The 14,922-nt window shown below is 41.8% G+C and overlaps 1 protein-coding gene across 3 annotated transcripts in view; it reads right to left on the minus strand.

The window, feature by feature from the left end:
• Nucleotides 1–14,922, minus strand: part of CNTNAP4 (contactin associated protein like 4) — a 273,095-nt gene that overhangs the window by 46,191 nt on the left and 211,982 nt on the right. For all 3 annotated transcript variants that reach the window (XM_021097085.1, XM_021097086.1, XM_021097087.1), the window contains 2 exons: nucleotides 14,488–14,644; nucleotides 10,163–10,290 (listed from right to left, as the gene is read on the minus strand). In XM_021097085.1, coding sequence (XP_020952744.1) covers nucleotides 10,163–10,290; nucleotides 14,488–14,644 — 285 coding nt within the window. The remainder of the gene's footprint in view (nucleotides 1–10,162; nucleotides 10,291–14,487; nucleotides 14,645–14,922) is intronic.

Consider the following 14,922-nt stretch of genomic DNA (forward strand, 5'->3'; position numbering starts at 1 on the left):
AGTTGGGGTAAAGAGGCGGAGAGACTTAAAAAAACTCAATAAAGGGAACCCAAGGAAAGAAAAGAAAGCCTAAGACCTAAAATGAAAAGAATTTCCTAATGGTGGAGGATGATCAGATAACAGTGGTGCTTGCAAAATTATATGATTATCTGTTAAAATGGAATTGATCCCGATTCTTTTAAATGGTTTATATGTAGTCTGCCAAATGGAACAGAACCCTGTCAAACGGAAGAGAAATTAGCCAAATCACTCGTCAATATCTTTTTCCAGTCTAAGAATACAACTTCTGCAAAGTTATTTATTGCCTACATGCACCTTTGATTGTTTAATGCATCCTGGGCAGCTGTGATTTCTCAGACAGCTGAACACGTCAATGCAGACAAAATGAAGAAACTCCTTTCAGTGACAAGATCTGAGAACAAGAAACTTAGACAATCTTTTCCAGCCATGGAAGTTTGGAGGGTGCCTTGATCTAGATGTAAAATCTCAACACAGTGAAATTAACTGAGAAGAAATATACATCATAAAATTGGTTGAAAAATTCAAATGCCAAAGAGTTTAAAATACCTCCTTGGTCAGATTAACAAGCTGAGGGCAGACATTCAGCTCATGCTTGTAATGCTTTAAATGGATTGTAAGATGCAGGTAGCCATTCCACCACACCGCATTCTATTTCAAGAAAAATGACACCAGCGCACAGCGAGGAGAGGCATCCTTGTTAAATTACTGACCTGTAAGAATAACTATTCCTTAAATTATTCAGTCAAAAAAGAAAATCAGGGAGTTCCCGTTGTGACTCAGTGGGTTAAGAACCTGACTAGTATCCATGAGGATGCAGGTTCAATCCCAGGTCTCGCTCAGTGGGCTAAGGGTGGCTGTCGAGCTGTGGTGGAGGTCACAGATGTGGCTTGGAGCTGGTGTTGCTGTGGCTGTGGTGTAGGCCAGCAGCTATAGCTCGGATTTGACCCCTAGCCTGGGATCTTCCATATACTGCAGAGGCAGCCTTAGAAAGACAAAAAAAAAAAAAAGCCAGGATTTCCTGCTGTGGTGCAATGGGATAGGTGGTGTCTTGGGTGTGAGTGCTAGGTTACAGGTTCCATTCCCGGCCCAGCACAGTGGGTTAAGGATCCGGCATTGCCGAAGTCGTGACTGTGGTTCTGATCTGATCCCTGGCCCAGGAATTCCAGGTGCTGCCAGGTGGCCAAAAAAAAAAAAAGCAAATCACCTCAAGCTGCAAAAGTCGGTTTGACCTCACCAATTTCCACAGCAACATTATCCCTAGAAGATAAAGGAGCAGTGTCCACAAGTTTCTGAGGGAAAGCAAAGGTATCCAGCTTACCTATGGTTAAGTATTAAGTATTAAGGCAAGAGGTAGACATTCTCAAATTTTAAAGAATTCTGAAAATAAAGCACATACAAAATTTTTTTCAGGGGGAATCAAAATAAATTATTACTTCATATTGAAATAGAGTCCACCAAAGGATATCTGGAAAAGCTATAACAGGTAAGGTTGATGGCACCTCTTAGAAGAGGCAGACAGAAGAGGATACTATGCACAAACTGCTGAAAAGTCACAAAATGTGACCCAAAAACATATGCCAATTTGTTTTTTTTTTGTTTTTTCTTTATTTTTTTGTCTTTTGGTCTTTTTAGGGCTGCACTCTCAGCATATGGAGGTTCCCAGGCCAGGGGTCAAATCAGAGCTGTAGCCGCCGGTCTACACCACAACCACAGCCACAGCAATGCGGTATCTGAGCCATGTCTGCCATCTACACCATAGCTCACGGCAATGCCGGATCCTTAACCCACTGAACGAGACCAGGGATCAAACCCACATCCTCATGGATGCTAGTCAGGTTCTCTAACCACTGAACCATGACGGGAACTCCTACACCAGTTTTTAAAAAGCTTAACCAGAGGGTTATATTATAACCCAGAAGTCCCACTCCTAGATGTATACTCATAAGAAGCATAAATATACATATATATATGTTCAAAAAAACACATGCATACATGGATGTTCAGAGCAGCGCTAATGATAACAGGTCAAAAGTGGTGCCAACCCAATGGCCAAGAACTGGTGAGTAGATAAACAAAATATGGTGTATCCATACAAAGGAATATTATTTTGTCCTAAAAAATAGTGACTATTTGATACAAGCTACAACATGGATAAATCTTAGCAACATCATACTAAGTGAAGCCAGTTACAAAGATCACATATTCTGTGTTTTCATCTATACGAAATGTCCAGAATAGGCAAGTCTACAGAGTTAAAAAGTAGATCCATGGTTGACAAGGGTTGGGGTAGGAGTGAGAGGAAAATGGGGAGTGTTTGCTCATGGGTGCAGGTTTCCTTATGGGCATGAAAATGTTCTAAAAGGGATTGCGGTGATGGTTGTACAACTCTGTGTAATAAGCGAAAATGATTGAATCAAATGATTAAATACACTAAAAGACCCTTAGATTGTACACTTGAAATATGTGAATTGAAGGGCACATGCATTATATCTTAATAAAGCTGTTACCAAAACATAACGTTTAAGGTTAATAAACCAGCCAACTTTGTCTTAGCGTACTGAGAAAACAAATATTTCCAAGCATGGGCCAACTCAGGAAATTCAACTCTCAGGAGTCTTGCTAGAGGAAAAAGAAAACTACAGAAAATTCAATTACCTGACAATGTAATACAAGAATAAAAAAATAAAAATAAAAATGAAAATCAGCAGTTCCCATCATGGCTCAGCAGTAATGAACCCAACCAGTATCCATGAGGATCTGGGTTCGATCCCTGGCTTTGCTCAGTGGGTTAAGGATCTGGTGTTGCCGTGAGCTGTGGTGTAGGTCGCAGACATAGCTCAGATCCCTTATTGCTGTGGCTCTGGCGTAGACCAACAGCTGCAGCTCAGATTCGACCACCAGCCTGGGAACCTCCATACACCACTGATGCAGCCCTAAAAAGCAAAAAATAAAATAAAAATGAAAATAAAAATAATTCAAGAAGAAAGAGGTTCTGGTGATAGGACCAGTAGTTAGCATCCAGAAATAAACAACTAGGAGTTCCCGTCGTGGCGCAGTGGTTAACAAATCCGACTAGAACCATGAGGTTGCGGGTTCAATCCCTGGCCTTGCTCAGTGGGTTAAGGATCCAGCATTGGTGTGAGCTGTGGTGTAGGTTGCAGACATGGCTCGGATCCCACGTTGCGGTGGCTCTGGCGTAAGCTGGTGGCTGCAGCTCCGATTCAACGCCTAGCCTGGGAATCTCCATATGCCAAGAAAGCGGCCCTAGAAAAGGCAAAAAGACAAAAATAAATAAATAAATAAAATAAACAACTATACAACCCTAACCCTAACCTAACCCTAACCCTAACCAATTGTAAAAATAAATTATACATATAATAGCATTACAAAATAAGCAACTATACAAATAACAGCAAAAATAAACAACTCTACAAATAACAGCATAACCAGCAAAAACTGGGTTGGAGCGGGGGAAAAAAGTCGGGGACAGATGTGTGTTCATTTTCCCATTTTTCAGAATAGGTCGATGCTATCTAAAATTTTAAAATGACTTAACCTAAAATCTGGTGACTATAACCTTTTAAATTTTTACAATCTTTTTTTTTAAGTTGAGCAAAATCATGCAAGTTGATTGTATATTTATTAGATCTCTAAATAATACAAAGCAATCCCTATGGCTTCAATTTGGTTTCTTCTTGCACTGTCAATTCCAGTTAATAACGGTTTGCAATTTTATTTTCAAATCTATTCTTCTGTCTAGAACAGTGCTTCGTAACCTGGGGCTATTCTGTTCCCAGGGGACATGTGGCAATTTCCGGAGACCTCTCTGGTTGTCATAAGCAGGGAGGGTGCTCCTGGCAGGTAGGGGCCAGGGATACTGCTCATGGCTCTACAGTGCCCAGGACAGCCCCCGACCACCACAGGGAATTGCCCAGCCCAAGGGTCAAAAGCGCCAGAATTGGGAACCCCTGTACTAGAGAGATTTAGAAATGTCTGGAATAATGTCACCGGAATTAATCATTTCTGAGTTGAGTGACGCTTAGTGAGTACCACAGTCTTTTCTTCAACATTTCTGTACATTTTAAAATTTTACAATGATTTCATAATTTCATATCAATTGTCATTAATACTTTCTGTTTCATTTTGCCCTTTTACGGCTGCATATGGAACTTCCCTGGCTCAGGGTCCAATCAGAGCTGCAGCACAGCCACTGCAACACGGGATCCGAGCTGCCTCTGCAACCTACACCACAGCTCTTGGCAATGCCAGACCCTTAATCCACTAAGCAAAGCCAGGAATCAAACTGGCATCCTCATGGATACTAGTTGGGTTCACTACCACTCAGCCACACCGGAAACTCCATATACTTAATACTGAAAACAATGAATGAAGTTAAATACGTCTATAATCTTGTCACAAAAGAATATTATTGTAGTCCTGAGAATTATCAGGATTTCCAGTCTCAGAAACATGGAACTCTTTTGAAAGTATCAGAAAGAATGTTTGTTCCCCCACATTTGGGAAGTTTCTTGAATATCAACTACTGTTAACAATATAAATCTTTTCAAAGCAACAGAAAACAAAACCATGCAAAATAAGTCAGGAAATATTTTTCTCCAAGAAGCAGACAGTATTTCAGTTGTACAAAGGTACTGTAATACTAAAAGAGTGAAAATCAAAAGTATTAAGTAAAATCCCATGCTTATTGGAAGGCATTTTCACTGCCCAAAAGCCCAATGTACACATGAGAAATAGCTCAGGGTGGAGACGTCCTCTGTAGTATGTGATTTAAAAAAAAAATCAGAATACGTCTTTCAAAATATAATCTAAACTTCCTTAATTAAAAGACTATATTTGCATATCATTTAATTGCTTATACAATCATAAACTTATTCCAGTGTCTCACGAGTAATTCACAGGCTATAGTTTTCTCGAGCTGTATATGATGGATCATTCTCATTCTTTCATAAACTGTTACTTATTGATTATCTTTCATGTAATAGGTAATGGACTAGGTGCCAGGAACGCAATAATAAATGAGCAATGGCGCTGCTCTTGAGAGGCTCAAAAATAATTAAAAGCCAGTACGAGAGGTCTATCTTTGTAATTTACTCAACATTCTTTGAAAGTCTAGGATTAAGTCCTCCAGAGACCTGTGGAAGCCTTCATGGAGGAAGGCTGTGATATGAGTGTGAAAGCTTTCAGCAAAAGGATCAGGGGTATTTTGCAGATGAAGCAAAGCAAGCACGTGAATAGGAAATGGAGCCAGATGCCATCGGTGGTTGATGCATTTTCTTTGAACTACAGGACCTGCAGAAGTAGGGGAAGGTCCATTTATATCTTCCTGCTTAATGTCAAAAACATTTAACCCTGGGGTCAATACTAGACTTCTGTTCCTTCTTCTTAGTGTGTAGGGAGACTTCTGAAGATAATCAGACTATAGCTGGCACACTCTTCAGATCATTTTTTTTTTTTTGGTCTTTTTAGGGCCACACCCACAGCATATGGAAGTTCTCAGGCTAGGGGTCTAATTGGAGCTGCAGCTGCCAGCCTGTGCCACAGCCACAGCAATGCAGGATCCGGGCCACGTCCGTGACCTACACCACAGCTCACGGCAATGCTGGATCCTTAACCCACTGAGCAAGGCCAGGGATTGAACTCTTGTCCTCATGGATACCAGTCGGGTTCGTTACCACTGAGCCATGACCAGAGCTCCCTTCGTCAGGTAATTTTTATTGCATGTGGAAGTTGAGGAGTGACTGATCTAGAAGACTTCCGATGGTACCTCACAAATGCCATTCCCACTGCTCCCGGGACAGTGAGTAGAAAATATATGCATGGGCCCTCTTCCTTATAACGTTTCCACTAACTGTAAACCCAGATGTCTTCTGGGATTCTTTCCTTCGACCCTTTGCCTCCAAAGTTAATACAAGGCTGAAAAATATTCAGTAGGATCCTAGGAGTAGCCTGGGAGACTTTCTATGTTACTAAAGACTTCACTAGTTTTTACATTTTATGAGTTTACTTCTGGTATTTCTTTAATGACTGAAATTATTTTATTTTTATGTTTTTGTCTTTTCTAGGGCCGCACTTGCGGCATATGGAGGTTCCAGGCTGGGGTCTAATCGGAGGTATAGCTGCTGGCTTACACCACAGCCACAGCAACACAGGATCCAAGCTGTGTCTGCGACCTACACCACAGCTCACGGCAACGCCGGATCCTTAGCCCACTGAGCAAGGCCAGGGATCGAACCCGAAACCTCAGGTTCCTAGTCGGATTCATTAACCACTGAGCCACGACGGGAACTCCAAATGACCTAAATTTGAAAAGGAAGCAACCTTCATTCTTGGCAAAAGAAACGAACAAATGAAAAACCACACGATCCTGGAAAGGGATGATGATCACAGGGGAGGTTGGCACGTGCAGGGGTAGGAATATATGAGAAATGTCTGTACTCTCCTCTCGATTTCATTAGAAACCTAAAACTATTTAAAAATAGTCTTTAAGGAGTTCCCATGGCGGCTTAGCAGAAACCAATCTGACTAGCATCCATGAGGACGCAGGTTCAGTCCCTGGCCTCACTCAGTGGGTGAAGGATTGGGTGTTGCTGTGAGCTGTGGTGTAGGTCGCAGATGCGGCTCAGATGCCGCATTGCTGGGGCTGTGGTGCAGGCCCGTGGGTACAGCTCTGACTCAACCTCTAGCCTGGGAACCTCCATATGCTGCAGGTGCAGCCCAAAAAAAGACAAAAAAAGACAAAAAAAAAAAAAAAAAAAAAACAACAACAACAGTCTTTAAAAATGAAGCAACAATACCTATTCAAACTATCTTTTCGTTCCCAGTTTGCCTAGTTTTACTCATAAATAGGATGCTAAATTCTACCATTTACTTTTCACATATTTTTCAAAAAATTTATTTCCCTATTCATAAATAATTTCTTTAACATTAGCCATGTTTAGAATGTTTTATAGAGACGGTGCAACTTTAAAGGGAACTTTATCGTTCCTCTGTTCTGTGCCCTCAGTAAACACCTAAGGATGTTATCTATGACTTTTGGCATTAAACAATAACAGTAACACTAACTTTTATACCCATCGATATTTTTAACACCGAAACGAAGGATTTGGAATGAGGGGCCAGTTCAGGTTTGGTACCTGTAGGTCTCACTCATTTTTACTTATTGGTCTTGCTTTCTCTGCCTTCTTTTCTAGAAAAACATGGGTAGGGAGAAAAATATCAACCTCTCTCATGTGTGTGCTAAAACCAAAATATTATTTTTAAATAAAATGTTCATCTTTCGTTTTTCTGCTCAAAGAAAATCTAACAATTCCATATCTCATTGAAGGGAACCCACATTCTCAGGGTCTCCACAAATGGTGCTATCGGCTTTAGTTCGGTCAGAAAGCTGAGGTCATCCTCTGACCTTTGCACCCCCACTCCCCTCCACGTCATACTGAATTTACCTCCTTATCTCAGCCCTTTACTTGGGCCCCATGCCAACCATTGCCTAGCTCAAGCCGTCATCATTTTTCCTTGTCCCAGTCAAAGGTCATGTGGCTGGTCTTTATGTGTCTAACTGATCTACCTGCTTTCAGCTGGAGTCTGAGGATTAAGCTTGTGCTCAGTCTTAAGTGATTCCAGTCCGAGGTAGTGCTCCAGCCCTACTGCCTTCAGGATAACATTCACATAACTGTCCTCCGCTAATGAGGCTGACTGTGCATGATCCCGTATCTAGAAGCCCCACATCTGCCCAGTCTCTCTCCCTTGGAAAGGAGGACCACCAACCATGCCTAGGTCACTGCACCTTTAGGGGCGCAAGTTGCTCCTACAGAGAAAAGAGGGCAGTCATTACACTCTAGCCACTGCTCTTCTGACTGAGAACATTTAACAAGGGCCCTTCATGCAGAAAATGTTCTATGCTTTCCTGGGAGGATGAGTCTCATCCCTAAAGCAGATGTAGGGGACAAGAAGGCCAAGGCAAGCTCTCAGGGACTGTTTCATTAATAAGTCAGAGGCTAATTGCCAGGTCTCTAAATACCCAATTTATAAATCTTTATTCCTAAAGCCATTATCCTCCCCCCTGCCTGCCCATCATTGCAGAAGGTTTTTTGTTTTGTTTCTGTTTTGTGTTTAGACTATACTGTAGTTCTGCTTTTCTTTTTCTAAAAGCATAGTTGATTTACAGTATTGAGCCAATTTCTGCTGTACCGCAAAGTGACCCAGTCACACATATAATCCATTCCCTTTCTTATATTATCTTCCATTATGTTCTATCCCAAGACACTGGATATAGTAGCCTGCGCTGTACAGTCGGACCTCATTGCCTATCCATTCTAAATATAATAGTTTGCATCTACCAACCCCAACCTCCCAGTCCATCCTGCTCTCCCCCAAGCTCAGAAACCACAAATCTGTGCCCTATGTCTGGTCACAGAGGTTTAAAGCTCCAGTTTTTCAGCCTCACAGTGTTGACTTTTTGGACCAGAAGATTCCCTGTGGTGGACAGCTGTCTTGTGCACTATAGGACACTTATAGCATTTCGGGCCTTCCCCTCTAGATACCAGTAGCATTCAAACCCCCCACCATTGTGACAGCCGAACATGTCTCTATATAGGGCCAAATGTCCACTGAGGGGGCAAAATCACCTTGGACGGAGACTCACTGCTCTAAAAAGATGCTATGTGCTTAAATTCATGATAGAAAGTTCGCAAGAAAGAACCCCTAAGGGACAGCGTTGGTAATGACCAGAGTCAAAGCAGAACAACTCCCCAGAGATTGCGGCCAATGGACTAAGGGGCCTGGGGGAAGCCAGCCTGAGCCCCGAAGGGTTAAGAGCAGAGCCAGCAGTGCAGTGCTCATGTGATGCATTGAACAATTTCTCCGCAGTCAAGCAAAATCCCTGCACTCCTCTGGATGCATCTGCGTTTACAACCTCATCTCTTTGCACATAACTTTTCTCTCCATGAAATATCCTATGTCATCTTCATAGGCCCACTGGCAGAACAGGAAGTAGAAATGATAAAGATTAGGGGTGGTAGGTATCACAGCAGACTGTCTTTTTTACAATGTATATGTACACTTTTATAGGCCAGGATCGTCTTGGCTTTTTAACTAAGCAACTGCTGCTGTGTATCTCCATAAATCCAATGCATTCTCAAATCACCTCTTTCACTATTGAGCTCCTAGAATAAAATTTTATTTTAGGATATACTTTTTTTTTTTTTTGCCCTTTGAGGGCCACACACACAGCATATCGAAATTCCCAGGCTAGGAGCTACAGCTGCCGGCCTATACCACATCCGCAATAACTCGGGATTCGAGCCACATCTGCGACCTACACCGCAGCTCATGTTCACGCCAGCTCCCCGACCCACTGAGCGAGGCCAGGGATTGAACCCACATCCTAGGAATACTAGTCTGATTTGTTTCTGCTAAGCCACAACGGGAACTCCTATTTTAGGATCTACTTTTAATAGGAATAAATATTTCTTCTTTCTGCATTTTAAGTTCTATAAATAACCATAAATAATTAATGCATCAGTCTCTAGCCTGACTTCAGAGAGGTTCAGAATGGATACACATGCTCATTTCATTTCCTGTTGAAAATATGTATCACCTGTGAAATGATAGTTTAATTCAAAAATTCCAGTTTAGAGTGCTAATACACCGAATATACAAAACAGCATGTCCCATTGATTTCAAGTAAACACACACACACACAAACTGGAAAAAAAAATGAGATTAAAAGTTGAAGTATGTTTGATTAAACTGACATTCGATTCTACTGATGTTCTAATTTCACCCCAGGCCCAACAGGGGGAAAACTCACCCCACAGTCTTAATCATTTTATACAGCACCGAGGCTCTTCTATGCGGATAGTGGCATGTAGAAATTTAGGCGGGATTTTATAAACCGATTGAAGCAACATGCTTAGTGGACTTAACAAGGTTTGCCGTCACAGCATCTACTCCAGAACTTTGCCCGTTAGAGGGGCATTTTGTTTGTGGACTGACTTCAGGAATTCTGTCACACACTGCGTTTGAGTTTGCCCCAGGGACGTCAGATTCATTGTTATATGCTAGAAATCGGTTCTTAAGTGACATCGCTTTCCTCAGACACATGCATGTCACCACCACTTACTGTCTCCCCGGCAGAGCAGAGGCCCGAGTTTATAAGCGGCTTCGGAATGCGGTCGATGGGTATCTGTGATCACAATCTTAGTCACAGGCAGATGTTCTTTATAAGAAAGGAATCCCGTGTCATTGGTCCTAAAAAAACAGGAACAACAACATGATTCTTAAAATTATTCTGATTAACATAATTAGAAAGGGAACAATAGTCCTTATGGCGTTTCAAAGCCAAGATGCTCTGAGCTAAATCTGCACACACAAAAGAGTCAGGATGAAATGGCCCATGCCAGCATGGAAAAATAGGGCAACATTTTAGTATCTCTCGGGGACAGGTTTTTTTTTTTTTTTTTTTTTTTTTTTTTCTAATGGCCACACTCAGGGCATATGGAAGTTCTCGGGCCAGGGATCAAATATGAGCCACAGTTTCAACCCATGCCACAGCTGCGGCAACACCACACAGCAGGAAGTCCGGATGGAATATTTTAAAATTCAGTTGGCTGTTTTCTACATTTGGATGAGAGGGTAAATCCATTGCCATGTAGTGTAATGATTAGCATTGTGTTTGTAGATCTACCGTTTTGGTGTTTGTTTATTTTTCCCCCCAGGGTATCTTCTATTTCTGTTTCCCCTTTCCTGCTTCCTCTTAGTTTATTCCATTTTTTTTTTTTTTGCATTCAACTTTGTTTTTTTCCTCACTCTAGCTACATGCCTGCGCATTGTATTTTAATATTGGCTTTATGGATTTCAAAATGCACCCTTAATTCATCACAGTCTACTTAGATTTTATGTTGTATTACTTAATATAAAATGTCAGAAGCTTCCTACAGGATAATTTTTAATGCCCTTCCCTACACACACACCTGTTCTTTGTACCATGGTTGTAATGTATATTAAATCCAGATGTTACAAGTTTATAATACAATTAAAGAGTGAATTTTAACTTGTTTAATCAAGAGAAGAATTTAGACACTGGCTTTTACATTTACTGGCACATTCAGGATTTCCAGTGCTCGTCATTCCTTCCTGAAGATCTGCATTTTCTTCCCGTGTTAGTTCTCTTTAGCCTTAAGAATTTCCATCAGCATTTCTTTTCTTTTCTTTTCTTTTTTTCCTTTTTGCTTTTTAGGGCTGCACCTGTGGTATGTGGAAGTTCTCTACCGGGGGTCGAATCGAGAGCTACAGCTGCTGGCCTTCGCCACAGCCATGGCATCGCCAGATGGTGCACCCACTGAGGGAAGCCAGGGATCGAACCCACATCCTCCTGGATACTAGTTGGATTCATTTCCACTGAGCCACAAGGGGAACTCTTTCTTCTTTTTTTCTTTTTTGCCATCAGCATTTCTTTCTTTTTCTCTTTTTTTCTTTTTTTTGTCGTTTCTAGGGCCGCACTTGCGGCATATGGAAGTTCCAGGCTAGGGGTCTAATGGGAGCTACAGCCACCGGCCTATGCCACAGCCGAAGCAATGCTGAATCCGAGCTGCATCTGTGACCTACACCACAGCTCATGGCAACACCGGATCCTTAACCCACTGAGCGAGGCCAGGGATCGAACCCGCAACCTCATGGTTCCTAGTCAGATTCGTTAACCACTGTGCCACGATGGGAACTCCCCTGTCAGCATTTCTTATAGTACAGCTCTGATGACAACAAATTCTCTCAGCAATTCTTTAATCCAATCAGGACTTTTTATCTTTACTTGTGCAATGTCTTTCCATCCTTTATAGAATTCAAGACTGACAGTGCTTCCTCTTTCAGCACATTAAAGATATCATTCCATTGTCCTCTGATCTGTGCTTCTGAAGAGGCAGATGTGTCCTTATTCTGTGTATGGAATGGACTGCTCCAGATTCACCCAACCTGGCTACTTTCCAAACATTCATCTTTATCACTGGTTTTTAGCAATTTGAACAATAAGCCAACGTGTGCTCTTCTCCAGTTTTTATTCTGCTTGAGATCTTCTGAGTTTCTGGAATCTGTACATTAAAGTCATATTAGTGAGATACAGCATAATACATTATCCCAAAATGGGGTGACTTAAAAAAAAACACCTTTTATGATCCATGATTCTTCTGATTTATGATCCTTTGGCTCAGGGTCTCTCCCAAGGCTACAATCAAATGTTGGCAAGGACTCCAGTCAACTCAGCATTTGAGTGGGGCAGGATCTGCTTCTAGGCTCACTCAGGCACCTGCTGGCAGTACTCTACTCCTTACTGGTTGTTGACTGAGGCCCTCAGTTACTCACTGGCTAAAGGCCACCCTCCCTTCTTTGTCCTCAAGAGCTCTAGACATGGCAGACTGCTTTATCAAAACAAGAAGACTAGAAGAGGCAGAGAGAGTTTCGAGCAAGTGAGAAGTCACAGTCTTTTGTAACCTCGTCACCTTTACCACAGTCACTTCTTTAAAAGCAAGTCACAAGGTCCATGCAACACATAAGAGAAGGAAATTACACAACAGCATGAATAACAGGCAGTGTGGTTAATCGGGAGCCAGCCACCTTGGAGTCTTGCTTCCAGAGATGTTGATTAAACAAATGTGAGAAATTTTCAGCCATTGTTTCATCAAAAACGTTTTGGCCTCATTTTATTTCCTATCTCTCTGGGACTCTAATTTCTTGCCTGTTAAATCATTGATATTTTCCCACAAGCCACAAAGGGTCGGTTAATTATTCTCTCAATCTTTTCTTTTCCTGTGTTCTTCAGATTCAATGATTTCTATTGATCCATCTTCAGATTCATCAAAGATTTGTTCTGCTGTCTCCTGTAAGAGTTGAAGTCTATGCAGTGAACATTTTACTTCGGATGTTGTATTTTCCAGTTCTGAAATTTGTAGGTGCTTCTTTCATAAAGTTCTCATTTATCTGCTGAGAATACCCTCTGTTCACCTGGGATTATTTTTATCTTTAATTCTTCACATGTTCTTAACAGTTGCTTTAAAGTTTCTACCTGCTAGTCAAACACCAGTATCCCAGGGTTTGCTCCTAATGGCTATTTTAACTTTCTTTCTTTTTTTTATTTTTATTTATTATTTATTTATTTATTCATTTATTTTTAGGGCCACACCCGAGTCATATGGATGTTCCAAGGCTAGGGGTCGAATCAGAGCTGTAGCCGCCAGCCTACACCACAGCCACAGCAATGCCAGATCCAAGCCGCATCTGCAACCTACACCACAGCTCGCGGCAACGCAGGATCCTTAACCAACTGATCAAGAACCTGAATCGTCATGGACACTAGTCAGATTCATTTCCACTGTGCCGGGACAGGAATTCCTACTTTTACTTTCTCGCTTTGGATCAAAGTTTGCTCTATTTTGGCATAAACACTAATTGTTATAAAGTTCTGGATATTATGGGTGATCCACTGGAGAGAGTTGATTCTGTTATCCTTCTCTGAAGATTGTTTCACAGGCAGTTGCATCACAACCTCATCACAAGGATGGGCTAAGGACCTAACACAAGGTTGTGATAAAGGAGGCTTGGTTTTATCCACCATAGAGCTGAACCTGAGTCAATTCCATTCTCAGTTTTCAATCATACTCAGCTGTGAAACACAGTCTTTGCTATAAAGACACAGACCTTCTCTCATTTGGAAAGCTGACGGCTCTACAAAGCTCATCTTGATTCATGAGACTAAAACTCCAAATTTGAGCTAGTGAAATCTCTGGGTGGCCTCTTTAGTCTCTAGCTGCCCCTCTCTGCTGGGTTCCTAAGTACGTTCCCTGCGCAGGCGCAGCTCAGGGGTCAGGCGGAAGGGCAGTTGATAAAACCCACAAGTGGTTTTCTCCTTTCTGACATGTTCAGAAGTCAATTTCTAGTCATTCTGGCAGCTTCAAATGACCTTTCCTCTGACACCCCAGCCAAAAAAAAAAAAAAAAAAATTTAGTGTTCTTTTTTTTTTTTTAATTTTTAAGGCCCCACCTGAGGCACATGGAGGTTCTCAGGCTAGGGGTTAAATTGAAGCTGTAGCTGCCAGCCTACACCACAGCCACTTAGAAGAATATTTCCAGCCTGCTCTCCAAATCGCTAAACATTAGAGATGTCCTTTATCAAAATATGATAGGAGTTCCCCTTGTGGCTCAGCAAATTAAGAACCCGACTCGTATCAATTAGGATGCAAGTTTGATCCATGGCCTCTCTCAGTGGGTTGGGGGGATCCACCGATGCCATGGAGCTGTGGTGTAGGTCTCGGGTATGGCTTGGATCTTTGTGGCTGGGGCTGTGGCATACACTGGCAGCTGTAGCTCCTATTCGACCCCCAGTCTGGGAACGTCCATCTGCTAAACATGTGACTGATGAAAGAAAAAAAAATAGGCTTGATTTGAATAAGGAAATCACCATTCATTCCGGTCAGCATCACAGTTGCAGGAATACTGGGAGTCAATGCAGTTCCCCTCTAGTCCACAAGCACATTTTTGAAGATCAGGCAGAGAACCTCCCCAGTAAGTCTGTGTTTCGTTGGTTCTTCCAACCCACCAACTCAGAGGGGTTCCATCTGAAAGACAAAGGGGAGAGATGTGACAGTTGCTTTCTACCCCAATGCCTTCCAGGCCAGTATAATTCCCTTCCTTCCCAAATCATTAAAAAGGATAAAAGGAGAAAGAGAGAGCAAGATTGATTGGGTGTAGTAATAGTCCCTACACTGTAACGGATGGCATTTCCTTAAGAAACCTTTTTTTTCCTGATATTTCATTACTTAAGCTTAAATGATTGATATATTTTTCCTGGAGTGGAAAAGAAACCAGCAGTTTCTGTTTAATTCACGCATAAGAG

Source organism: Sus scrofa, chromosome 6 (genome assembly GCF_000003025.6).
Source record: "Sus scrofa isolate TJ Tabasco breed Duroc chromosome 6, Sscrofa11.1, whole genome shotgun sequence".
In the NCBI taxonomy this organism is placed as follows: Eukaryota; Metazoa; Chordata; class Mammalia; order Artiodactyla; family Suidae; genus Sus; species Sus scrofa.